At 43.4% G+C, this 26,487-nt stretch overlaps 2 protein-coding genes across 2 annotated transcripts; one reads left to right on the forward strand and one right to left on the reverse strand.

Annotated features, from left to right (window-relative positions):
* The first annotated feature begins 2,636 nt into the window (after positions 1-2,636).
* On the forward strand, positions 2,637-7,625 carry LOC117775388 (Hermansky-Pudlak syndrome 6 protein). The gene has a single exon (XM_034608483.1). It carries the CDS (start codon positions 2,961-2,963, stop codon positions 5,784-5,786), a length of 2,826 nt encoding a protein of 941 aa, XP_034464374.1. The 5' UTR covers positions 2,637-2,960; the 3' UTR covers positions 5,787-7,625.
* A 3,549-nt stretch (positions 7,626-11,174) lies between these two features.
* Positions 11,175-26,392, reverse strand: prom2 (prominin 2). The gene is made up of 26 exons (XM_034608486.1): positions 26,274-26,392; positions 25,849-25,932; positions 25,582-25,735; positions 24,152-24,473; positions 21,846-21,910; positions 19,710-19,915; positions 18,994-19,114; positions 18,476-18,539; positions 18,283-18,372; positions 16,976-17,172; positions 16,425-16,499; positions 16,095-16,158; positions 15,813-15,969; positions 15,571-15,723; positions 15,362-15,485; positions 15,172-15,254; positions 14,919-15,003; positions 14,595-14,738; positions 13,923-13,988; positions 13,692-13,784; positions 13,523-13,576; positions 13,338-13,418; positions 12,464-12,532; positions 12,252-12,341; positions 11,539-11,651; positions 11,175-11,406 (listed from the first exon to the last, which is right to left on the reverse strand). The coding sequence occupies exons 4-26, from the start codon at positions 24,399-24,401 to the stop codon at positions 11,355-11,357; spliced, it is 2,496 nt and encodes an 831-aa protein (XP_034464377.1). The 5' UTR covers positions 24,402-24,473; positions 25,582-25,735; positions 25,849-25,932; positions 26,274-26,392; the 3' UTR covers positions 11,175-11,354.
* Positions 26,393-26,487: the final 95 nt, after the last annotated feature.

Genomic DNA, 26,487 nt, shown 5'->3' on the forward strand with positions numbered 1-26,487 from the left:
GTACAGAGTTTGAAAGAATGTGCAAAGTTAAACCAAAGTTCACCGCTTCACTCACTTGTTCCCAAGGTAACGTAAGACCTACTTTCAGCCGCTAACAGAAAAGTAGACACAACGTGTGAATCTGAAGGGAAAAGGGGCTAGCTGTTGCAGCTTTTCATGACTTGAAATTACTACTACTATTACAAATACTACTCTCACACACAGGATGACTGTGGAGGGTTTTTTGAGGGGGGGGGGGGGGGGGGGGGGGGGGGGTGCTGGTATTATCACCAGTAGCAGCAAACACCAACAAATGCAGTTTTTGTGCAGAACTTGTAGAGTCCAGGAGCAGCGAGTTTGTGTGTGAGAGGTGACGGCTGCCTTGTGATGCTGGATCTGAGTAAACCATGTGATTTTCATTGAAAAACACAGCGAGCGTTGTGTGTGGTGCTTTAGATTCAACGCAGCTATGTAATCTGGGTAAAAAAGGGAAAAGGGGGAAATGAAAGGAAGCAAACATCATCCATATTCAACTCTATTCTAGTGAGAAGATTTCAGGTATTTCTATTTCTTTTAATTTGTACATTGATCTTCACACACATGCAGTGATTGAAGACCAATACTGCCTCCTCCTGGATACAAAGTGTACTTCACTCACAGACACCATTTAAAAAAAATCACATCCAGTAAAGTAAACTTCGTAAAAAAAATTTAAGAAGGTAGAAAGTCAAATCTAATGGAGAAAATATGTGACCAAGACATGTCAATGCATCCTTGTGCCATAGATAGATATGAGACCATAAGAAACAGTCAGTGGAACTTCCATCGTGATTCGATTATGTTATTGGTATCACAAGCTCGTCTGCCAATTGATTTAATATTATCAAACACAGGCAATCTTATCCTTGGCTTCATCGCGGTGGCTTCTCCAATCACAGAGCTTGAAAGCTTCCATTCATGGCTATGTATAACTATCGGTGTGAGTCCTTTTCCTTTTCCTAGAGGGCCGGTGCAGGTAGGAGGACGTAGACAAACTGTATAAAGAAAAGGAAAATAAAAGTGGTTTTATATTTGTTTTTTTAGCCTCAACATGGTGCCACGAATAAATTTGCCATATAATTAAAATATCTTCCACTTAGATAAAGATAACAGATGACTTTGTCTGAATCTGAGGATTTGAAAAGTCAGAATAATGTGAGTGTGTAAGTTGCCATGAAAGTTCATTATAGTGCTAAATGGAGCCTTTATAACAGGCAAACAGTTACATACACTGTGAGTCACAACTGAGCCTTTAATCCTCAAACAAAAACTGCATTTTTATACCTAAGTGTGATATGATGGTTGGGGCCTGAGACGCCTACCAGGACGTCCTCTGAGCCTGAGTGACATCACCTCTAAACATCCTCCTGCAGACATAGCGCGGCTCTTATTCCTCCAATCGGATCAGACTGAGTCACTTTCTCAGGTTGGTAATAACCCAGCTGATGTTGTCACTGAGCGGCCACTCGAATCACAACCTCGTGCCAGAACCAACACGGATGTACTGAAACATTTTAAGGTTAATTTCCTGCCAGTTGGGATAGATTCCTGCCTCTGGGTGTGTGGTGGTTAAACTGGTTACTGTTATACACTGAATGAGTCACATTTAAAAACACAGTTTGAAGCCAAAGCAGATGAGGAAATGAGCACAGTTCCTCATTTTACCTGGATATTATTTTCTAATCGTGTTCTGCAACTTTCAGCCTGTTTCAGGGGCAGCTGTGGCTCAGGAGGTAGAGAGGGTTGTCCACTTTCTAGAATGTCAGGGGGTCAGTCAAAAATGCACAAATTCATGTAATTAAATTATCATGGTGTTGACATGGTGAGACCATATTAATATAATATGTATCCTGTGTTATCTTGTTTCGTTCTTCCTCCTCCAACAAAATGAGGAACTTGTTAAAACACACAGGGACATTTTATTGATTCACAAAGCAACATATAGTCCTTTTGTTTGCACTGTCTGTTGAAAGGTCAAAAGCCGGGGGGGCCTACTGGAGCTAAAACCAGTTCCCTATCCTGCTCGAGATAAATCCAGTTCAGCATTTACTAAACACTGCCAAAAGTCTAACTGAATATTGACAGTTTTCCAGTATTTTGACTGCAGGGGAAACACCTGTTTTCAAAGCAGATACAGAAACTGGCACAAAAAAATGTGCACAAGAAGTTTCCAGAAGTGCACATGGCAAATACTAAACTTGCTTTTAAGAATGGTGCATCATAAAAGGGACTCAATGATACAGGTTTCATAACTGTCATCTTGTTCTTCTGCTTTAAGAGCCAAACCTAAGTGCGTCAGTTAATAGCTGACGCACTAGGCTGCCTAAGCTTTTACAAATATCACAATCACTTTCATTTTTCCTATATTCTAAATTCATAGAATAAATGGTGACAGAGCATAAGCACTTGGATAAAAGCCCTTTTTTAAATAAACTGGCTGAAGACTCACATCTGTATAAACTGACTGAAGACTCACATCTGTATAAACTGACTGAAGACTCACATCTGTACAAACTGAAGACCAACACGTCGCCAGTGTTGATTTTCTCTTTGCTTGTTTATACTCTTTGTCAGCCCGCTACGTCGTCTCGTAGCCCCGCCCCTTATGCTAAACACGCTCGGTATCCGGAAATGAAGAATCCCGTGATGTCAGGCTGAGTGCTGAGGTGCTCTCACAGCTTTGCGACGACCACACTGTGTTTCTCGACTCTGGGTTTCCACAGTAAAGTTTACACAGAGCTCGTGTCGCCAGTTTACCTCTAATGTCGTCAACCAACATGGGTTTCCCGGTTTCGAAGGCTGTCGCTGGATGTATCCTTCCGCACGGACCCTAACAGCGCGGCGATGAACAGCCTCTCTCCGGGATGCGGCTCAGTTAGCTCCTCCGCAGGTCGGCTCGCTGTAAGCTAGCGGCTAACGCTCACTACTACACGGACGGGGTGATGGCGGGGTTCGTTCTGGAGCAGCTGTCTGATTTCGGGGACTTCATCGGCGGCACGGAGCTGGGCGAGGCTCTTGAAGCGGCTCACCACGGTCTGTCGGACGTCCGCATGAGCCCCGACGGTCGTCACGTCCATGTCATCCTCCGAAAGCCTAAAGCCGGTCTCGTGACTTTTGACAAGTATGTAAGAGCGCAGCCGGTCCACAACCAGAAGAAGCTGGATCTGTGTGCGACCCGAGCTGTGCCCATCGTGGACGTTTTGTATCTGGATCACAATAATAACAACAACAACCACAGCAGCAGCAGCAGTAGAGATGCGGTGGCCGTGGTGTACGAGAACGGAAAAGCGGAGTTCTGGAGGTTCCAGGAGGGCAAAGCAAGCTGGCACCTCCTGCAGACCTCGGACCTGTGCAACAGCCCCCGGGCCAGGGTGGTCTCTGTGTGCGTGTGCGCCAACCTCATCATCTGGTGCGAGGAGCGGCCGCCCTCAGAGAGCTCCCCGGCCCTCGGCTCCACCAGGAATAAGTTCAGATACTGTGTTTGCAGACGGGACTTCGAGGTGGAGGAGGGGGCCGTCAGCTTGGGAGGGGTGAAAATCGCCCTCCACAACAATCCCAAATTCACCTTGGTCAGCTCAGGTGAATATGTGCACCTTCTGCCTGATTTGAAGGTGAAACCGCTGTTGAGCATTTCTAAGTTGTTCCTCTCCTGGTCCCCTCGTCAGGATTCCTTTAGGATCAGCACCACATGCAAAAACACTGCTCTGAAAAAGCTTTCGGCTAAGGAGTCTGACTTCAAGAGGCTGGTGACGGACTCTCTGGGGTTTTTATCGACTCTCGAACCGCCTGAGATCTACGACGTCTCGCCCACGGGCTGCGGCGGCCTGCTGCTGCTGCTCAGCACGGGCTGGCTGTGTCTCCTGCAGAAAGACGGGATGCTGCGGCAGTTGTACAAACAGGCAGACAACTGCCTGGCAAAGTATGGGACTCACACGAGCCTCTGCATGTACCAGGACACGGTGGCGCTGCTGGTGGGACAAAACCTGCATCTTATAGACATGAACTCTGGCAGGGAGCTGGAGAAGATTGTGCTGAAGAGAGAAGGGGTGTTGTATGCAAACCAGGCTGATAGACAGACCCCCCACCTGCTCTCAGAAAATGGACTTTTTGTGGTGGTGAACAAGGAGACAGACTCCAGAGATCGTAACTATAAAGTGAAACCGTCTGATATCAGTAGAGCCGAGTGTATTCATCCTGGAGCCCTCCTGGTGGAGGCTGTTTTTGAGGAGGCCTGTAAATACTACCAGCAGAGGAGCCTGAGCAGCACCCAGCTCACTGTTGACACGCTGAAGAAAGGAGGCAGATTCCAGGCTCCTATCTCTTTAGCCTCCATCCTCGGGAACTACATCAGCACAGGGTCGAAGCAGAAGGGAGCCGAGGTGTCCCAGAACGGAGGAGGTGGGTGTATGGCAGGGCAAGACAAGCTAATGGGCTCTCTTGAGGCCGAGCTCAAGGCCCTGGTCTCTCTGGAGGAGCTGAAGGGGAGTTTAGTGAGGGGAAGTGTTAAAGAGGTGGAGGCAGTGTGTGAAATTCTGGTTGAGAAAGAAGTAGCCAGACTGCTGTCATTGTCCGAGCTGGATAAAGAGCCTCTGCTTTACCTCAACTCCATCTTCAGCATCTTCCCGTGCCAGGCGTGGAGGGCGGCACAGGCTGCCCTGCAGATACACCACAACGGGGAGGGGACTCTGTCCAGCAGCGCTCCGACAGATGTGTGGAAAACTGTCCTGGGTCCTGCTTCAGCCTCCAGGTCCCCCGCCGCCCTCAGGTTATCAAGTGGCGGGCCAAGACAAAACCACAGCCCTAAAGGTGATCGCACAGCAAACTGTAATGTCAAATCTTCAAGCTCCACTTCCCCAGCTTCCCTCCCTGTGTTTGAACTCCTCTGCCAATCAGTTTTTCACTTCCAGCCCAGCTGGCTGCCCAAGTTCCTCGAGCTCGCCCAGCAGCAGCAGGGTTCAGCCGGCCTGGGCCTGAGTCTGGCCTCGTCCTCGTGGAACTTCTCTGGCGGGAGAGGCAGGGAGGGCGGGGAGAACAACGTGCCGCTCTATAAACGAGCCCTGGGCGTCTTGTCCAGCCTGTGCTCGGACGGAGAACAGCAGCAGAACTTGGAGGTGGAGCTGCTGCTAGTCAGCGGGCGGCCCAACGCCATCCTGCAGGCGATGAGGGTCCTCGTTGCCAAGCAGAAGTGGGAGCGGGTCATGCAGGTGGCCGAGACGTTCTGCAAACCGAGTCCGCTGCTCAACAAGGAGATTTTCACTACTCTGTTGTGTGAGGTGGCCCACCACAGAGAACTGGACCCATACCTGGACCTTTTGTGGACTCTGTGCCCTGAGGACCTCACTGTCACCACCATAATCAACTTGGTGCTGAAAAGCCTCCCCTCCCCTAACACCCCTTCCTCATCCACCTCCTCCTCTTCCTTCTCCATGTCCACTACAGCCTCCTCATCCCCGGCTCCCTTTGCGGACTCCCACAGCAACCAGCTGACCATCGGGCTGTTGAAACCTCTCCTGAGAAAAGTCCTTCAGCGGGAGACCAAGCCCAGCCAGCACTACGCTGACATCCTCCAGTCCCCTCTGTTTCCTCCTCCAGCACCTCCTCGTCAGCCCGCGGAGCAGCCAGGGAACGTCGCAGATCCCAGCACAGACTTGGGCGGCAACATATCCCCTTCTCTTCTCACAGAAACACCTGAACAGCAGTCGTCCACACACACAACTGTGCAAAGGGCGACTGTGACAATACCTGCTAACCCATTTTGCTTTACATAAATGAACAAATACCCTCAAAAGGCTAAAAAGAAGGTCTTATATGAAAAACCATAAACAATCTGGCCAAACTGTGAAACTGTGTGTTGACAATCGTTTTAAAACCTAATGATATCAGTGTTTTCCAGATATCATCAGTGTAATACAGCTTTTCAACAGATTGGTAATTTCACATGAAGTATGACAACTCAAAACTATGAAATGACTACTGAAGATCTTACCAGTGTAAATACTACAGGGGATTTTTAAGTCTTAATGTGTATATACTGTGTTTGCAATGTTATTTATCTCTTAAGCCTTAACTGCACGTAGATGAGAAAGTTATTGCATCGAACAGGTTTAGCCTTTATCGGAAATATCATCAATACATAGTAATAATCTGTAAAGTGTTAAGCCACTAACTCCCTATTTTTGGGGTTTGATTGAATCTGTGTAGAATATTTGCCACGTAAAGTAGCTCACTTCTGCTAATTGTAGCCAAGTTTAGCTGCCGTATGTCAAAGTGCATTCCTGCAGTGGGTAATCTACTGAGTTTTATCCTGACAAGCTGGCCTTTGTGTTTGAATGTTTGTTTTAAGTGAGGCGTGAGGGGAGGGTGGTCCAAGGTTCCTCTCGTGTTGTATTGAACATGATCTAAGTACTTCAACAGTAACCTGATTTCGATGGACTCAACCAGACAGTCTTTCTATTTGGTTTCCCCCCCGTGTCGTCCATTTGTCTCTCTCGACTCCATCTTGTCCGCTCTGCCCCGTCTCACAGGACATTCCAGACTGAATACCCAGTAAGACTGACTCACAGTTCGACTTTAAATTCAATTACATTAAATTCATGTGAGGGTTGGCCACATTGTGACTAACGCGGGCGCCCTGCTGGTTGCATAAGGTCATGGACCCAGTGAGGGTAATGTTATTAGAGATGTCAGGCTCTCCGGCTCTCTTCATGCTATCTTTTTTTTTTCTTCCATTGCTCTGAAACTGATTGCACTTTTGAAATCACCCCAGTCAGTATTGGTTGCACCGTGCTTTTGTATGAATCCATTGAAACGAATGTTTATCTGATTTAAGTGCTGTAAACAAAAGTGTATTTAAGTGCCTGTTGTCTTCGCTGCCTTTAGTGATTTCTTCCTCTGCTCATCGTTGTCACAGAAAGTGTTTTTTTTGTACGTAAACGTGGAGCCCTTCAAAACAAAATGGGTATTTATTTTGTGACAATCTTCGAGCGGCTACTGAAAATGAAACTTGAGGCTCTACGTGAGCGAGGGACTGACAGAGAAACTCCTGTGTGTGTCTCTTAAGTGACAATCAGACTCCAAAATGCTGCAACACAGGCGTGCCTTTCACAGCGCTGCTCTTCATTAACAAGGCAGTGTTACATTTCTGCTGCGTCTCCCCAGTCGCAGCTGAAGAGCTGGAGGTAGATCAGAGGATCCACTCTCTTTAACGCAGAGCACAATGTTTTGTCGTCTCTGATCTGATCGGTGTGTTAATTGTGCCACTTCGAGCTCTGTACACTTAGAAAAGTTGTGACAAAAGCTGTGCTACTGATCTCGGTGGAGTGCCATGAGTTTCACTGACATGTACCAACATTTGTAAGTAGCTGGGAACTCCCTAAATTCCCCAGACAGACCTCACAGCTCAGTATTATGAATCCTCAGATGTTAAATATTAATTTGCCTTAAAGTTTGCTTTTGGTTTTGTTAACGAGTACAAAATTCCTGTTGGATTTGCCTGACAAAGTTTTGTTTACTTTTGGTGATCCTGTGTTTGAAAAAAACAAAAAAAGAATGTGTACCAGTATTTAATGAACGGGTGCTGTATGCTATTAAACTGGAGACAAAACTTCTCTTTGCAGTCCTGAGTTTTACATGTGACGTTACTTTTCCTGCATTTGTACAGTGAGAATCATCCCATCATTACGAACAAAATATTTTACTAGAATTTCATTTAATGAAATTCTTGCTGCTCTTAAAAGCTGTGAAAAACCATTTAACTTGAGCCGATTGTGCCTTTGCTATTCAGATATTAACTTAGTCCCACAAGTAATCATCTTGTCCAAATAAGATATTTATCACGTGGGAGCAAGTTATTATCTTTTGTGTGCAAGATTTATAAAAAAGAATCCCCTGTTATGACTTTCGGGGCTTCATAGGTTTAGATTTCACTTTGGTAGCTTCTGAAAGCTTTAATTTGCTGTCCCTGCTTCTCACAGCACCAGTCGATAATGGTCAGCTAATAATACATTCATACGTCTGTTCCCAAGCATGTGTCAATCATCGCCTACCTGCCAAGTCCGTGTTCTCACAGATGGCAGCAGATCTGGTTTGTTCAGTAAACGTCAGCGTATTCCTCTCAGACTAATGCGCCACGACAGGTCCCACTGACGGATCACACACTATTCAATCTCAAACAATCAAAACGTCAAGACCAATCAACTCTTTTAGGTTTAGGAAAAAGAAACAACTCAGTAGAGCTCATTCCTCCGCCCGGGCCCAACAGTCCCCTTGTGAAACTACATTTAAATTCACTAGATCCAGACACACACTCATAAATATCAGCCCCCTAAACATGCCTGGTTTTTATCCATCAAGATCCATTATTTATTCACAGAGGAATCTCATGATGGTAAAGAGAGTGTGGGGGGGGGGAATCCAGGATCCGCACTAAAATTTAATGGATTTGTTATTGGGTAATTCCCCATCCCTCCACAAAATTTCGTGGAAATGGATTGAGTAAATTTTTTCGTAACAAACAAACACAGACCAAAACATAACCTCTTTGGCTGAGTTCAATTTGTGATATTCATTTAATTCCACGATGTCCCCTCCATGTTTAAATCCTCTTACAGCTGCAGACGCTGTGTGCCTGTGTTGTCCCAGGTAGGATTTGAGTGTGTAAATGTACCTGAATGTTTCCACGGTCAGAGCCTTTGTAAGAGGAATGTTCAGTCCTGACCTTTTAATCTTCTGATAACCACAGAGGCAGAGGAGGGACACAGGAGGACGTGGGGTTATAGTCACAGGGATTCGTGTAGAGGTGTAAAACGGTGGGTAGTGAGTCATCTATCTTCAGTGTTAGATGCAGAGGGTAATAAGAGGCTGACCCTTCTCACAGAGCTGCAGAAACTGCCATAACCTGATACCTAAAATCCCCCTGTTCTCCTCCCTCCTCCCTCCTCCCTCTCTCCCATGCTCCTGTGTCTCTCCCTTTTTTCTTTCGTCCTCCAGATTGAGTCTCTCTTTTCCCCGGCCTCTCATGTTACGAGGTTTCTGAGTCGTGCAGGTGCTGAAATGCCATTGATTCACTCGTTCTAATTATAGATACAGGCCTCTGGTACATAATAATACATCTAAACAGAAACTGACTGGCCCTGCCTGCTGCTCTGACATCTGCTCGTCCCTGATTGTGTCTTGCAGGAGTTTATGAATCAGGTTTCAATAGCAAGGACTACACCAGAGAATATATGATTAAAACAGTGAATGGTCTGTATTTATATGGCGCTTTTCTATTCTTAATGACCAATCAAAGCGCTTCACATTTCAGTTTTACCATCCACCCCATTCACACACATGGATTTATGTGCAGCACTTTCTCACACACACCACTCACACGCTGTTGGCACAGCGATCCGGGGTCATTTGGAGTCGAGCATCTTGCCCAAGGACACTTTGGCACACGGATTTAAAGGGTTTGCTAGAAACTGATGTATCGGTTGTTGATGAAAGATGAATGCTGTCTGTTAGGCTGTTGTGGGAGGACATACTGGAGACCATTAGAGGTGGAGGAAGCCCCCAGATGATACATTGAAAGAGACATGGGAGACACATGCACCAAACTGAATATAGGGGGCCGGCACGGTGGCACAGTGGTAAGCAGTCTCTGAGTGGCGTTTCCATGTTCTAGTATGTAAATTGGAGGTGTCATCCTCCTCCTGAACCCAGGGTAACTAGTTAACTTCATTCAACTGAGGGTTTAACCAGGTTACAGGACAATGTCAGAGAGTAAATGGCTTCTCAGGATAGAGGAACCTAACAGAAAAGCAACAACCTTTGTGGATGGTGAGACCTTTTATAGCTTTGAAAATGTAATCTGCTTAAAAAAGGTTTACACACGATGAAAGAAATCACAAGATACAGTATGTCAGTAAGTTATAATCTAATCCACTAAGCCAAACAAGGCTCATGTTATTGTACATTTTTCGTTATGCATCTGCTCTGTGTTTCCTCTCTCCGTGTTAATTCATCTACACAGTTTCACATGCGTGAGGTGAACTTTGGCCTTCATGTAATAAGCATGTGGAGATAACAGAGATGAATGGCAGTAATAAGGATCACAAAGACACACCATCTTTTTCTATCGTAGTAATACAAAACATGTAATAACTGCATCTCTGTAATCTGTGTAAACGGGATTTACATGTAAAGTAGTAGTTCCTGCTTAGATGTGATCGACCGTGAGGAGCATCAGATGTGAATTAAATAATATCATCTGAGCCTTTATTTTATTGTTAGACGATAACTACAGGACTTTGTTAAATGTAGTTTCTAACATATTTGTTCTGGGTCCAAAGGGACAAACTGGAGATATTCACTGTGAGAAGCACTTTGATGGAATGCGTGGAAAACAGACAGTGACTGATCTCAGAGATTTCACTCATGTCACAGCCAAAAGGTAGAAAAATGCAGAGCAGACTCAGAGCTGATTTCTTTTTTTAATCACAGTATTTTTCAAAAACAGCTGGCAGGAATTTAACAGTGATAAAAACACAATCTGCTAAAAAGTGCAAAAAATCATCATTTTTAAATCACATCAGTCAAAATCTAAATTTAGAAAAACATATTTGCAAAGACAGGTCAACAAAAACAAAAAGTCGCATTGTGTGGTTTCAAACAGCAACGATATGGTGACTGCTTTCGCTATTAGTCACAGAAATAAGCAAAAAAAAGTAATTCGATGATTCACAAGAGGAATTTGATTCCCAACATTAGTGCAAGTTTAATTATTATTTAGTTAAATAGTGTTTCCCATTGGAATCAGGTCGCCAGACAGCGGTGAGGAACCCGGCACATTGCAGGTACCTGTTGGCACAGTGACACACTGATGCCTTCTTTGAAAGCATGAGACCACTACATGACCATATATAAACACTCAAAATCAGCTTTAAAGTTATAAATCTATCGTCTGAAAATCCAGCAGCAGGCTCGGTACATTCAATACATAAAAAAATATGTATCTAAAACAATGAAATGAAATATATCTCTTTGAATGTTCATTTAAAATGTCCCTGAAGATTCCCTTTTGCCTTGTGTCCCCCTGAGGTCAATGAACAGATACTGTGTTAGTGTGTGTGTGGTGTGTTGTAAGACCACTGCAGTCATATAACAAGCGGACTTTCTCGTCCACTCTATCGTGGAAATAGGACAATAAAGAAATGAAGGGGAAGAGTAACCGAACACTTGGGACTTCTCGTCCACACGTCACATCTGTGCAGGAGTGTTTTTACTCTGTCGAGAGATGCCACATTGGTGCCGGCAGTCTTCTAAAGCTGTACCGCTTCATACAGGAGGCCGTCCTCTCAGTGGATTTTCATCTGGGCCCGTGGAATGTGGTTCATAACGATGTGTTCGCTGGAAACAAAGACATTAGCAGCGTCACACCAAATGAATCAGTTGTGATTTCTGCACATATACAAACATGGATACATGTGTTTCTGTAGATGTGTGTTGTTGTTTTGTTGTGTGTGTGTGTTTGCTTCTTACTCATAGACGTCTGAGCGCTTCATTCTCCTGTAGTACTTGGCTAGTTTGATAGAAAAGATGATGCTGGGGATGAAGAAGATCATGCACCAGCCCAGACTGCACCAGAATGCATTCTACAGAGAGAGAAGAGCACAGGTGATAAAAAAAAAGGATTGAAAAGGGACTTAAAGAAGACATATTAAGCTCTTGTCCAGGTTCATCATTTTAATAAGGGTTATTACTTGAAGAGTTTACATGGAAAACACATCACTTTCCTCAGACTGTCCATTGCTGCAGTTCCTCTTTTCAGCCTCTGTCTGAAACACTTGGTTTTAGCTCCTGTCTCTTCAAGGCCCCCCCTCCCAATAAAGCCCAGTCACACTCTGTTATGATTGGTCAGCTACTTCCAGCACATGAGGAAATGTCGGCCTCTGCTGCCGCTTTACCTGGCCTTGTTAGGGGGCGTGTCGGACTAGCCGCTAGGCAAGCATTATGCACATGTGCCCTGCATGACATCACAATGATGAGGAAGTATCAGCTGGACTACATGAGGCCTTTCAGGAGCAGTGTTTTGTCCCTTTACTGTGACATTGGTGTATTTAACTTTGAAGATCTTTTACATACCCCCAAAAAAACCTATAACACACTAGACGAGAGAAAAACTGGAAAAGCATCATATGTCTCCTTTTTTTTTTTTTTACAGGGGTGTATATGTGCAGCTGAAGATGACTCACCAGAGACTGCACCACGTACTCACAGACGATGATCTCCGCCGAGTCCAGAGCTCCGGCTATCGGCTGACAGCGGCCCACCTCCTGTGTGATCTGAGGGAGAGGGCACAGGTCAGCCACTGCACAAAAACTGAACTCATATGTGTCCACGAATACAAAAAAAACAAATGTATTATAGTTCAACAAGTGCAGGCAAATATTTGAGAAGACTTTACCGAGAGTTTGGCCCAGTCAGCGTAATCAGTGAAGTAACCCAGCTGACAGTCTAAAAACGTCTTGCTCTCCTGAGAGAGAGAGAGAGAGAGAGAGAGAGAGAGAGAGAGAGAGAGAGAGAGTAAATTCCACACATTTTCCCCGTGCTTTACAGTGGGGAAGTCATGAGGAAGCAGTGGAAGCAATGGGGAATTCTGGGTAAATACTTTGGAGTGACCCGTAAATAACTAAATAATAGAATTATGACTGGAAAAGTTTATTCTCTACTGAACCATGTTTCATGCCTGTTCAAAAAGTTTAAAGAAACAACTCAATGCAAAAAAAACTCTATTACATTGCATTACACTCTATAATAGGTTGTTGGAGGACACACCGTTAACACACTGGTATGAGATTACCTCAAAGTTCACATGGTAGACGACAATCTGAGAAGTTTTCTTTTCTCAACATTTTCAACATTTTCTCTAAGAATAATTCATTTATCTTGATAGAAGAAATGACTTTGTACAATTTGGTGCAGGGGACTAGTTGGTGTTCAGTTTTAGGATCATACAAGATATCAGAAATAAAACGGTGTCATCCTGGACCCCTCGGTGCATCTCCTTCAAACTCAGGGAAACCAGTAACTAATTACTAAAAAGCATGTATTACTGTAATTGAAGAAAAAGATAATTGTGATTCATGCCCTGTGGCTGCAGAGCAAACAAGCACGTTGTTTAAACTCGAAGCATCACACTAAGCTGAGCCACAGCAGCTTCTCCCCCTCCAGCCAAATGACTGACCGACCACAGGCACATTAACACACCACATGGAGCACTTTTTTCTTTTTTTCTTTTCTTTTCCTCTAACTCATGTGACCCGTGGCCCTGTACTCACGGCCTTGACGATCTGTGTCGTATTTGTGTTGAGGAAGTCTTGTGCTGCTCCCACGTTCCTCAGCACCTCCCCCACTGTCCCCTGGAAGCACCAGAGAGGAGAACGTATTATAAAGCACAGAAAGAACGAGAGGAAGAACGAACTTCTGCTCGTTGGCAGCTCCAGGTGTTAGTCGGTGCACTCACGTTGATTTTCTCCGTCATGGATTGAAGACTCTTGACACTCGAGTTCAGGTTTTCCTGAGGGGGGGAAAAGCATGAAGATGTTTATGCTTGAATTAAACGTGCAGAAGAAGGAAAAGCAGAATGAGAATCGTGGGAAAAGATGCGAGCTAAGATAAGGAAACCTGCTCACCAGTTGTGGGATGATGGTTGATTCTATGCTGGCCTGAATCTTCCTCAGGTCACTGGCCTCGTTACGTAACTCTTCTCCAGTTGCCACGTCCACCTGGAGACAAGTAAAATTGTTGGTTAGTAGATCCGATGTGGACATGAGAACAAAATATATTCAGTTAGGATTTGTAATAGAAAAAACAGAGTCAATAAGACGGTTATGTTTTATGCGTGATTATGTCTCGTCACTCACTTTAGTCGCAGCCAAGTCAAGCTTATCTGCTGTTGTGTTCAGATTGATCCTGGAAATGTTGTTAATCTGAGAGAGATGAAAAAAGAAGCATCACAGTTACATGTTGGATATGAAAACATAGAGCACTGGTTTGAAATCATGAGAGCGGTTTAAACTACGGAACAAATGACCTGTGTTTGTGCTTAGAATGAGAGAAAGTGATTTGACTCATAAATGGAAGAAGTTGATGATTTATGAGTGGAAAATGCACTTGGATTAATTTATATCAGGGCCTAAAGATAAAGGACTTGTTTGCCCTTTTTTACCAATGGACACATATAACAATGGCAGTTATGTTTTTAGTAAAAATCAGACCTGTTCTGGGGACTGATATTTATGAGTGTGCGCAGATCCAAATACAAATCTGGATCTAGTGAATATAAATGTGGTTTCATAGGGGGACTGATGGACTGACAATAAAAAAAAAAAAATGTATTAAGTTGGCAACAAACAAATTAATTTGTTCAACTCAAAAAGCAGAAACATATGAATTGATTTATCAGTTAATTTGTGACCAATTGAATTACATTTTTTTAAATGAAAAGTTGATTGTGAAGTTTTGAAAAAGGAAAAACATTGAGTGAGAGTGAAGCTGCACATACTGTAGATACATGTCAGCTGAATAACAACTACCTGCTGTGTGATGGCCGAGGAGTCCAGACCATTGGCCTTGGAGGAGAAGCTACTGAGCTGGTTTATAACTTCAGGGCTGAGGAGAGTGATGGTGGACAGAGGGATATCTGTGTTCTCAAACTGCTCCTTGATCTCCTCTGTGTACTGTGTGACGGACAGAGACAAACATCTTAAATGATTACATGCGACTATAAATCCAGAAATCCTTCATTTTTCTCGAGAACAGCTCATCTGCTCGACTTCAGAATCAGCGGGAAGTATTTCTGAAGACCCTGGGAAGCACGTATAAAATAAAGTTATTGTAAGGACGGTAAGGAAACTCACTTTGGATACATTGAGGGTTTCGTCAAGGTTTATGAGTTCACTCAAGTGGAGTGTTGTCCACACAGGCTTGTTTTTCTGACAGTCTCTGCAAACAAAGACATTAGGTGAGATCAAGTCAAACTTATTTGTGCATCACTCGATAACTTGACAGTGCATTATGCATGCCAGTAACTTAAGGGCCCAGGAACGAATCTAACTGGTGTGTATGCCTGCACATTATGTATTATTACTATTATGTTCTAGTATTACATACCTGTAGATTTCAGAGAAACTGAGTTTAGTTTCCAATCCTAAAGTTTGAGTTATCTGTGTACTTAAATTTGACGAATCAATGAGCTGTGGACAGAAGAGGCAATAACATTAACACAAAGATATTCAAGACATAATTTGCAGTATTTTTGTACCTTATGACCAGTGCGTGTGTATGTGATATATCTCGCTACCTTCAGCAGTTGTCCATCGTTCCAGGGCCGACAGACCAGGATGTAAACGTTCCCCCCCACAAGGAACAACAGCACCACCACGATCATGAACAGCCAGGAGAAGAGGAAGCTGAACCCTGCACCCCTGCAGCCACATCCGGGTCAGAGGTCAAACAAGAGCTCAGGAAGTGAAAAAAGCATTTACCATTTAAAACCAACGCAGCACTCACATCACGAGGAAGGTGCCTCCGGAGTCGGCCGTGCAGGATCGCTTCGTGGGATCTGCTGAGGGCGACAGACCCAGAGGGCCCAGGACCAGACCCAGGAGGTTACACACCACTACCAGGAGCACCACGCAGCACAGGGCAACACACACACCCCATCTGAAGACCAAAACACACACACACAATAATTGGATTTGTTGGCGTTTCATCCACTGATCATGTGCGTTTGCAGTTTGCAGGGGTTTTACCTGATGTACTCGACTTTCTTGACCTCTGCTGTGACACTGTTGATTTGTCCGTGCACGCGGCTCACATCCTCCGATATTTTCGTCAGACCGGACAGAGGGATCTTAGTGGTAATCTCGGAGATCTGTTTTTCTACGTTACCCAGCAGCTGCTTGCTGTCTAACACATACACACACACACACATAAATATATCTTATTTAAAATTGACCATATGGATAAACTAATACTACTAATCAATGACCAATAGACTAGTATCTGAAATTGAAGTGAATGTGCTCACGTACTTTGAACCATAGCCTCGGTTTCATTGGCCACCGTCTGGGGGATGCTGTCGAAAAAACTCTCCACCTGAAATAAAGACCAGAGTTTATCTGTCTGCAATAAATAAAAAAGAACAAACAGATTCATCTCTTTTTACACAAATTATATGCGCTTACTTTGGGTAAAAATCAATTAGTCATATTTAAACCAATTATGTTTGGTTATAACTTGTTCAGCCTCCCTCTCACAATCTGTCCACCAACTCTGATGTGTAAAAGCTGGCTTTGTGTTATCATAAAAGAGACGTGATTTTATTACAGTGTTTTCATTTTGGGGGGGGGGAAGCCACAAACCTCCTCGATTCTCGCTGGGAGGTTGATTCGGACGACTTCATCCACTGCAGACTGGAGCTCGCTCGGGATGGGGATCTGTGAACATGTCATGTTATACTTTTATCTAACAGGAGGAGGCAGCAGATTTCAGCAAAACAATGAATGGATGAATGAATGGAATGAGGAATAGTGAATAGCATCTATACGAGGAGAGGAGATAAGAGGAGAGGAGAGGAGAGGAGACAACAGGAGAGGAGAGGAGACAGACTGAACTTATCAGAGACAGAAGAGTGTAGGAGAAAATAGAGAAGAACAGATGGGCGGAGGACATATCAGCTGTTCAAACAAAGCCAGAAAATCATGTGTCAGTGTCTCATTCTGCGTCAGAGGATCTCTTATTACATAAATGATTCTTCCTGCTGTTGCTTAATGATACAATCTGTTTCTTTGTCTGTATAGAGTGTTGTTTTTTTTATCTAAAACACTCAGGTTGACAGGAGTGAGTGCCAAGAACAACCTCAATATATATATATGTGATTCTACATACTAGGATGCATAAAATCAGGACTTACAGTGGCAGAGATGTCCAGTGGTAGGGTCTGTAGATCTGGCTTCAGGCTTACACAGGCGAGACAGAGTGGATTGGATAAAGTCCGATTGATGCGGTCTTTAACATCGGTGATGTTGCCCTGGACTCGGCCCGTGCTGGACTGCAGCCGAGCCAATGACGAGTTCAGCTCTTTGAGTTGAACAGTGATGTTTCCGGTCTCTGATCATGCGATTGAAAAAACACAAATACTAAGTATGCACTAAAGCAATAATCATTCTAAGACATTCATCGCCTACTTAGCTTGGAAATCAAAAAGCAGCGTAAAGAGCTGAATGGAAGCTCCGAATAAAACGGAAGCACGAGAAGAACAAACAATCATTAAGAGCAATCCAGCTGCTTTTAGTAAAGCATTACAAATATGTTCCCTGACGCTCTGCTGGGCCTGGCCTGTGTTTGTCAAAGAGTGGACGTGTTAAGACCTTTTCAATTGTTACCTTGAAAAAGTCCGATGTACAAACAATGACGACTTCATGCTGGATTAGGTATTTTGTTATTGCTGAAGATGCCTAACCTTCTCGTAAACTTCCTGGCACAGAAAGTGCACATACAATCAATACTCATCATCAACCACTACACACAATGATCCAGGAAATGATCCAAGGAAGCCTGTATACAGGTTAAAATACTTTACTTTTTGTTAATTGACCATAGGTGTGAGTGGTTGTTTGTTTCTATATGTTAACCCTGTGATGCACTGGACAACTGTCAATGCAGTACCCTGCCCCTCCCCCAATGCCAGCTGTGATTGGCTACAGCTGAACAAGCGGAATAGAAAGATGACTCAAACTGCCCCACACTCTCCATGTGGTGAAACACAGGACATTGGGGAAATGGGGTTTACTGGTCAAGCCCATTCTTAAAAGATGGTGACATTGAATAAAACTCATGGAATTTTGATGGAAAAAAATATGGCACATTCAGACGACTGATATCTATGAGTGTGTGTGTGAAATTTGATGAAGCTCGATTGACTCTAAGTAAACTTTTGGGCCTTGGAGGAAGTATGCGCTTTACTGAGTGCCATAATAATATGATCATCTATTCTCTTCCTTTACTTTTTATTATGCAACAACATATAAGACCAGTTGGTGACCCAAAAGGACAACGATCACTTTATCCAACTTTAGCGTAGGAATTGAAATGTAGTGAAGCTGCATAGTGCATGTATGAGCAAGGACCCCAGCCACTCCTCTGATCTCCTGTCAGATATTCACACATGAGTTGACACGCTCAGACTGAAACGGGACGCAGCATGCAGGCTCACCATACCTTGGTTCAGACTCCTCACAGGGAGCAGCGCCTGGTCCAGAGGTACCGTGAATCGCTTCTGGATCTCGGTTCCCAGCTGAGGCCCGATGGCTGAGTCACACGCAGGTGAAGAGAGGGTTAATATGGTGCGACCAGAGCAGAGTAAACAACAAGTGGTTCCTCTGTTTGTACATTATTACTTCCCCATTCTTACCATCTAGGTTTCTGGTGACCTCTTGTATGGTTTTGTAGCTCTCATTCACCACGTCGTGAATTTGCTGGAGGAAAAACAAACTATGAGATATGGGTTGAAATGCAACATTTCGGACTGATTACATGAGCTAATTGTAAATAGTGGCATAGGATATTAAAAGTAACGAATACAACACAAGCATATCTCTCCCTGCGACCTTTTCTCGCTCTCCTGTGGTGTGAGATAAGTGTATTGACACTGCAGAGAACAGGACTGCTAATTAATCACAGGACCAACTGGAGAGGACTGGAGCTCTGTTTGCATCTCACACAAAAGCTTGTCGATTCGCAGCAGATTGAGGATCGGTTGCTGCGGGGAAATAATGTGACCAATCCCGAAACAGACACCCACAGGCTAATTCACAGACCTGGTCGTAAGTGTTTTGAGAGTGAAGGAGTAATAAGTCAGCCAGTATTGATAGCTGCCGACTCACCGAGGTCCCACGCCTACACTTCCATCAACAAGAGGGTTTCTCTTACCTGAGGCACAGCTGTGAGGAAGGTCTGGATGTTGTCTAAAGTTTTGTTGAGCTGCACTGGAGTCTCATCCACACTCATTTTGAGGGCTGCATTGCTTCTGAACATGCAAATGTTCCCAGCGCTATAAATAAGACATACACACACAATAACATAATGGAGAAATGAGGAGGTTGCACACAGGCACTGAGACACTCACATTCAAGCTATTTTCCAACACACATTTTTGATAACACATCATTATGGTGATCAAAAACACAAATAAGAGCACACACACACACACACATGATTTCAGAGGACATTACATCGGCATAACCTTAACCATAGTTACTACTTGCCTAACCCTTACCCTTACTCTATCCTTATCCTTAGCCAAAACCTCAACCTAACCAAAACCAAAACCATATCGCTAACCTTAACCATGACCAATCCATGCCTAGCTCTAATCTTAACCTCACCACAACTCACATCTTAACCCTAACCAGGACATGTTGTTTTGTCTCAATAAAAACTATTTGTTGTGCTTTCGACATGTTTATGGTTATTTGTTATTTATGGTTTGTTGATGTCCTGTGATTAGTGCTACAAGCCAATTTACCTACGAGGACAAATTAAGAATCTCTCTATATATTTGTGGTCCCCATTAGGTCAGTGTTCATGCTGGAAAGGGTCCTAAAGCTGTATCAAAAATGAGTACACACACACACATTCACACTCACAGGATAATAAGTGTGGTGACGAGTGTGCTCCAGTAGAGAGTTCTCCTGCGACAGTCAATGGAGGACGTCTGCTTCTGGTACATCATCCCACCGCAGTTGCCACAGCAGCGACAGCACGCCAAGAAGAAGCCCACGATGGGCATCAGAACGATGTACAGGATGCCGATCGCTGCGCATACCAGGAAGCCCACTTCATACACCAGGGCCTGAACACACACACACACACAAACGTGTATCACAGCTAAAATGACACAAATATCAATTTCAAGTGACTGCGACATTGTCTCGTTGGTCTGTCTTTAACACAGCGAGACACTGATTAACAGTGGTTTTACTTTTCTCTGGTGTCAGTCCACAATCAGAGCACATGAGGAGGTTTTGGTTACTTCAGTCGGCTGGTTTACGAACACACAAGAATGCGCCAACATAAAAAGGGTCTCAGGTTTCCAGCACAAGGATATGTCAGATTTTTTTCCCACATACAGTGCCTTGCATAAGTATTCACCCCCCTTGGACTTTTTCCCATTTTGTGCTGTTACAAACTGGAATTCAAATAGACTTGAATAGACTTTTTCCCATTTGATCAACACAACATGCATAGTACTTTGAAGGTGCAAAATACCTTTTATTGTGACACAAACAATAATGAGAACAAAAAAGTTGTCATCTGTTGGATGCATAAGTATTCACCCCCCAGAGTCAATACTTGGTAGAACCCCCTTTCGCTGCAATTACAGCTGCAAGTCTTTTGGGGTATGTCTCTACCAGCTTTGCACATCTAGAGATGGAAATGTTTGTCCATTCTTCTTGGCAAAAAAGCTGAAGCTCAGTCAGATTGGATGGAGACCGTCTGTGTACAGCAATTTTCAAGTCTTGCCATAGATTCTCAATTGGATTTAGGTCTGGGCTTTGACTGGGCCATTTTAAGACATTAACATGCTTTGATCTAAACCATTCCATTGTAGCTCTGGCTGTATGTTTAGGGTCATTGTCCTGCTGGAAGATGAACCTCCGTCCCAGTCTCAAGTCTTTTGCAGACTGCATCAGATTTTCTTCAAGGACTGCCCTGTATTTGGCTCCATCCATCTTTCCCTCAGTTCGGACCAGTTTTCCTGTACCTGCTGAAGAGAAGCCATCAGCTACCACCACCATGTTTCACCGTTGGGATGGTGTGCTCAGGGTGATGGGCAGTGTTGGGTTTCCGCCACACATAGCGTTTTGCATTGAGGCCAAAAAATGTTGATCTCATCTGACCAGAGCACCTTCTTCCACATGTTTGCTGTGTCTCCCACATGGCTTCTGGCAAACTCCAAACGGGATTTCTTATGGTTCACTTTCAACAACGGCTTTCTTCTTGCCACTCTTCCATAAAGGCCAGATTTGTGGAGTAGACGACTAATAGTTGTCCTGTGGACAGATTCTCCCACCTCAGCTGTGGATATTTGCAGCTCCTGCAGAGTTACCATGGGCCTCTTCGTTGCTTCTCTGATTAATTTTCTCCTTGTCCGGCTTGTCAGTTTGGGTGGACGGCCTTGTCTTGGTAGGTTTGCGGTTTTTCCGTATTCTTTCCATTTTCTGATGATGGATTTTATGGTGCTCAGTGAGTTGTTCAAAGCTTGGGATATTTTTTTATAACCTAACCCTGCTTCATACTTCTCCACAACTTTATCACTGACCTGTTTGGTGAGCTCCTTGGTCTTCATGATGCTGTTTGTTCAGTAATGATCTCTAACAAACTCTGAGGCCTTCACAGAACAGGTGTATTTATACTGAGATTGAATTGCAGACAGGTTGGACCCTATTTACTTATTATGTGACTTGCAAACGTGACTTGTGAAGGCAATTGGTCGCACCAGATCTTTGTTAGGGGTTTCACAGTAAAGGGGGTGAATACATATGCACTCAACACTTTTCAGATTTTTATTTGTAAATAATTTTGAAATCCATGTAATATTTCCCCCCACTTCCAAATGATGGACTATTTTGTGTTGGTCCATTACATAAAATCACAATGAAATAAATTTTAATCTGTGGTTATACCATGACAAAATGTAGAAAAGTCCCAGGGGGGTGAATACTTATGCAAGGCACTGTATATGGGACATGTATGTCAAACTCATGAACACTCTTACTTACTTCTTTAATGAGCTCTTGATCTGACAACACTTGTGGATAACTGTTGATTGTTTTCAAGATTATCTCTGGAAAGAAACAGGAAACACTCTTTTAAAAAACTTCAGAAACACAGATTTTAGAGGCCTGGAAAAGCTCATTGATAATTACTACTCTCCACCACCAGCCGCTCTCACACTTGTCCCTGTACAAAAAGTCCAGCAATGGGGACAACGTGTCCTGGGCTCCGTCCAAACATTGTAATCTCTCGCTTTGTAAAACTTGAAATCTGACACCTCCATCTTGTGGTTACTAGGAAACAAGGGTTGTCAGGAGGAGAGATTACATTTTTGCGCACACACACGTAAAAGAAGAAACAAACAAAACCTGCCCTCTATGGACCCAGCGAGCCGCGTTATTGTGTTCGTTATTCACGAGGTGAGCAGGTAACTGAGAAGATTGGTTGTTCAGGTGTTCCTCACACAATCTTTTTGTGTCGTCCTCACCGTTTCTGTGTGTGTGTGTAACATCAGATGGCAGCGTGACATAAATATCATGGAAATTTGTGTGTTGTGTTTTTGCCTCAACCTGAGGTATTTTATGTTGAAAAGCTTTACTTTAGCTTTATTTCTCATTGTATTAGCTTTTTCTCATTAAGTTTGTTTTTCAGGGACAGTGCATACTAATAACAACACAGTAAATGTGCCAGAGTTAGACAAGAGGCTAATTTCCATCTCTGTGTAAAGTTGGCAGCCTAAAATCAAATAACAAAAAATAAGTTTAATTTAAATGAAATCATGATGTAAACATTATCAATTAGCTAAAAGTAAAATATTGATATTTAATAGATATTTATAAGAGGATCTATCAATTTTTGTATTTTCCGAAAAAAATTGTACATAATGTTACAGGAGTCAAAATATTGGTATCAGGTGTAATTTAGGACCGAGTCCCAATCAGGTGTATGATCTAGAATAAAGGACGACCTCTGATCCTTAAACCAGGAAACAAAGAGCAAATGTATGGTTAGTTTAACCCTTATTAAACCGGTTGGAAATATTTTACGAATCAGAAACAAGCCCCTAAAATATAAATGTATAAATCTCTAGTCATTAGTTGCCAGGTTGTTCAAAAAAAGGTCAACATTTGCATTGAGATATTTGGGCCAAATTAGCTATTTCACGAGTTGGCCACTTTAGGCTCACATCCGTATGCTAACTGGGTTTCATCTTTCTAGCTATTAAATACATAAAATGTTGATTGGCAGCTTATTGTAATATCCTGTTTAAAGCTGTGGAGTGAAACCCATTTATTTACTTAGTGATATTTATAACCTGAGGGTTACTGTTTTTTTCATTAAGCAGAAGCCACAGTTTAGCATTCGCAGTCAAACAATCTGCCTTATCATGGTGCGATAGCACAAAGTGTTTTAACAGATAAACACACAACAAGCTTTTACAGTGAAACACACGTTTCTGCATGCGACATTAAGCAGCTATCGTATGAATTCATCTCTTTGTCCACCATTACAAATAACTGAACCATTGTTTAGATTCCAATGACTTCAGACAAAGGTTAACCAATCATTTCTGTGTCATTGTGTTAACAATACCAAGCAGGATGTAATGTACGAAACCGAGAAGGGTTTACGGAGCAATTACGACCCATCACAGGGACAGAGGGTGTGAGCAAAGGTGAGTCTCAAGTTTGAGTCACAGGAGACGCTGGACTAAGAGCAGGACACAAAGGTTAATGATTGACAGGGGGAAATACAGGAATTTCCATTAACTTATTGATTTACCAATCCTGTGGGCTTTTTGTATGGGCAGTGTCACTACAGAGCAGGAAAGGTTCAAACTGATGGTTTACACCTTTGCCCCTGTAAGAAAATGATGCCCAGCCCAGACCGGGAAAGCCAAAAGATTTTCATGCAATTTAAATTGCTGCTGGTTGATCTGTAAGCCAGAGCCCGGACAATAATGAATCGGTTTCAATGTGTTTGAAATGAAATTTAAAAAGTAACAAACACCTAGTTAAAATAAAATGAATGAGTTAAAAATTGTCAGTTTCAATGTTTTGACCTGTGAGTGGGTCTTGTTCAGACTTAGGTACATGCACAGAAAAAGGATATGTGAGTCTGAACAGACTTGAGTCTGCGTTGGTCAGAGCAGGAATTAGGGTTAGTTTAGAACGAGGGCACGGGCCCAGGGGGACTGATCGATTAAAAACACTTAAAATGTTCCATATTGAAAGCACAAAAAAACCCTCCTTAAAAGAAAACACATTCTTAAAAGGTTTAAAGCTTAGGGCTAGGTTTAGTGTTGACTTACGTTCAGGGAATGGGTTTGGCTGGACTGTGTGGAGGAAGGACTGGACCAGAGGGGCCATAAATCCCAGGCCGGTGTCCCTCGCTGTCGTGTCCTGGTACTCCGGCTCGGTGAGGTTCAGCGGGGCCACACCCTTTGTACAGGTGGACTGGGACAGGCTGAGCCCCAGCAGCATCGCTCCAATGCAGGCTCTCAGCGCTCCAGCACTGCCCTGCGGCCTCCACACACCCCTCATTCTCTCACACAACCCCATGATTACAGGTGAGGCGGGTGGGGAAAACTGGTTTGTAGAGTGATCACTTCATGGCACAGGTTTTTAAATCATCTGAAAACAAGACCAAAAAAGGAAAAGAGTGAATACAATGACACACTCTGACGGGGCAGGAGAAGACTCATGAAGAAGGCTCCTTTGATGAGATAGAAAACTCATCTTCTATCTCTTCAAAGGAACCTTCTCCTAAATGAAGACGGTAGAATAAGCTATGGAAGAATATAGCAAAGAAACATTAGAAGGGTAGTGATACAAAAAAGGTTTTTGTTCAAAAAGTGACAAAGGAACAATTAAAATAAGGATTTGTGATGATCAAAAATAAATTAATTTGGGAATACCTGAAAAACTGAATGAGGAAATTCATTCACTGCAAAGATATAGAACCTTTGACCCATGTTGTGTATCAAAGGGTTAAAGCTTGGAGAAGAAACCCACAGACTGAGTCACACAGAGAGAAGTCGCAGTGCTGCTTCTTTACAAAATGGCAATGGACAAAAGAACTGCTGCTATTTTGATCGATGAAACACAGAGGGAGGCATGTTTCATCAGTGCCAGTGGTTGAATCCAAATGTTTAACTAACACCAATTTAATTTCTAAGCCTCCGCTTCAGGTGACAGTTATCCAGAAACTTTTCTCTCATGGAGTACAGGATGTGCTGACATTTAAAGTTAAAATAAAACAATGTGAGACACGGATAAGGCATATAACCTGTCTGGGTTGTGCTGTCAATGCTGTGTTGCATGTAAACACACAGAAAAACTGCATCTGCCTGAGACGCCCACATCACCTCTGTTTATCCCATTCTGCCTGCATGAAATTTAAATAATTCTCAGAGTGCACTGTGTAAACTGAAAGTCCTTTGGGTGTAACTCTTTAAAGCAAATAACCTCACAAGGGTGAAGCTCCACACTAACTGAACACATGTTCTTCCTTCAATGAACAGAAAACAGTCCATTGTGTTTCCCCCCTAATTTCAAAGACACCTTACACTGAGGATATTTACTGGACAAACTGGGACTGTGGGAACCAGCTGTCTGAGCAGCTCCTCTACGTCAAGGCACCGGTGGAGGTATAAGGGTGTGAAGGTGCAAGAGTGAAAAGAGGACACATTAAAAGAAAGAGGAAAGCAGAAGGAGCATTGAGCTGTTTTCTTTAACTCACCTTCCTCGGGGGGGGGACAGCGAAGGACAGTTACACAGCTCTGATCTCCAGTAATTCAGTGACTCCCACGGACTCTTTACAATCCCGCAGAAAGCTGACACGCTCTGACTGCTGCTGTCAAGTTGAAGTTGACTGCTTCTAAGGCTGGGAAAGACTGGCAGCAAAGGCAGAGAGAGGGAGGGAGATAAGGGAATCAGAGGAGGGAGAGAGGGAGGGTCTTTAAGAGAGGGAGGGAAAGAGGCGGCGATGAAGAAACTGACAGAGTACCTTTAAAAAAACAAATGAAAATGGAATTTCTCCTGCTTTGTTTCCTGGAGTGTGTCAGGGTGGCTTAATTATACTGCATCAACTCTGAAAAACAAGATAGAGCAGAACAAATTAGAGGAAATCAGGAAGCAGGATATGGTAATAGACCCGGACAAAAAGGGGATTTTCGATCAACAGGTCATCTGTAATGTTGTGGTGTACAAATGAGTAACAACGGTTTAAATATGCAGGCGGGAAGGATACACTCAGGTTAAGGGAGATGTGAGTACGCACATCTACAGTAAATGTAACGTGAGAGCGATAACACAGAAAACTCGGCTGCTGAAGAAGACACAACAACCACAGACTGAACTACAAATATAGTAAGAAAACACTTTCACCTAAAAAAACAACATCAGGGAGATGGAGATATTATGATAACTTACCTAAAGTGTGATTATTCTCACTAGTCCACCTCATCACTGTTTCTGAGGTTATTGAACTTCCCAATCTGCCGAGCTGTTGTTCCCTGCTCTCAGTGCTATGACGCAGACTTACTGTGCTCCTATTGTTACAGGACAGAAGAAACATTTGCATGAAGAGGAACACCTTCGAATCACACATATGAATCTGATTTCCCTTTCTGATGCACAAAAAGCA

Source organism: Hippoglossus hippoglossus, chromosome 15 (assembly GCF_009819705.1).
Source record: "Hippoglossus hippoglossus isolate fHipHip1 chromosome 15, fHipHip1.pri, whole genome shotgun sequence".
In the NCBI taxonomy this organism is placed as follows: domain Eukaryota; kingdom Metazoa; phylum Chordata; class Actinopteri; order Pleuronectiformes; family Pleuronectidae; genus Hippoglossus; species Hippoglossus hippoglossus.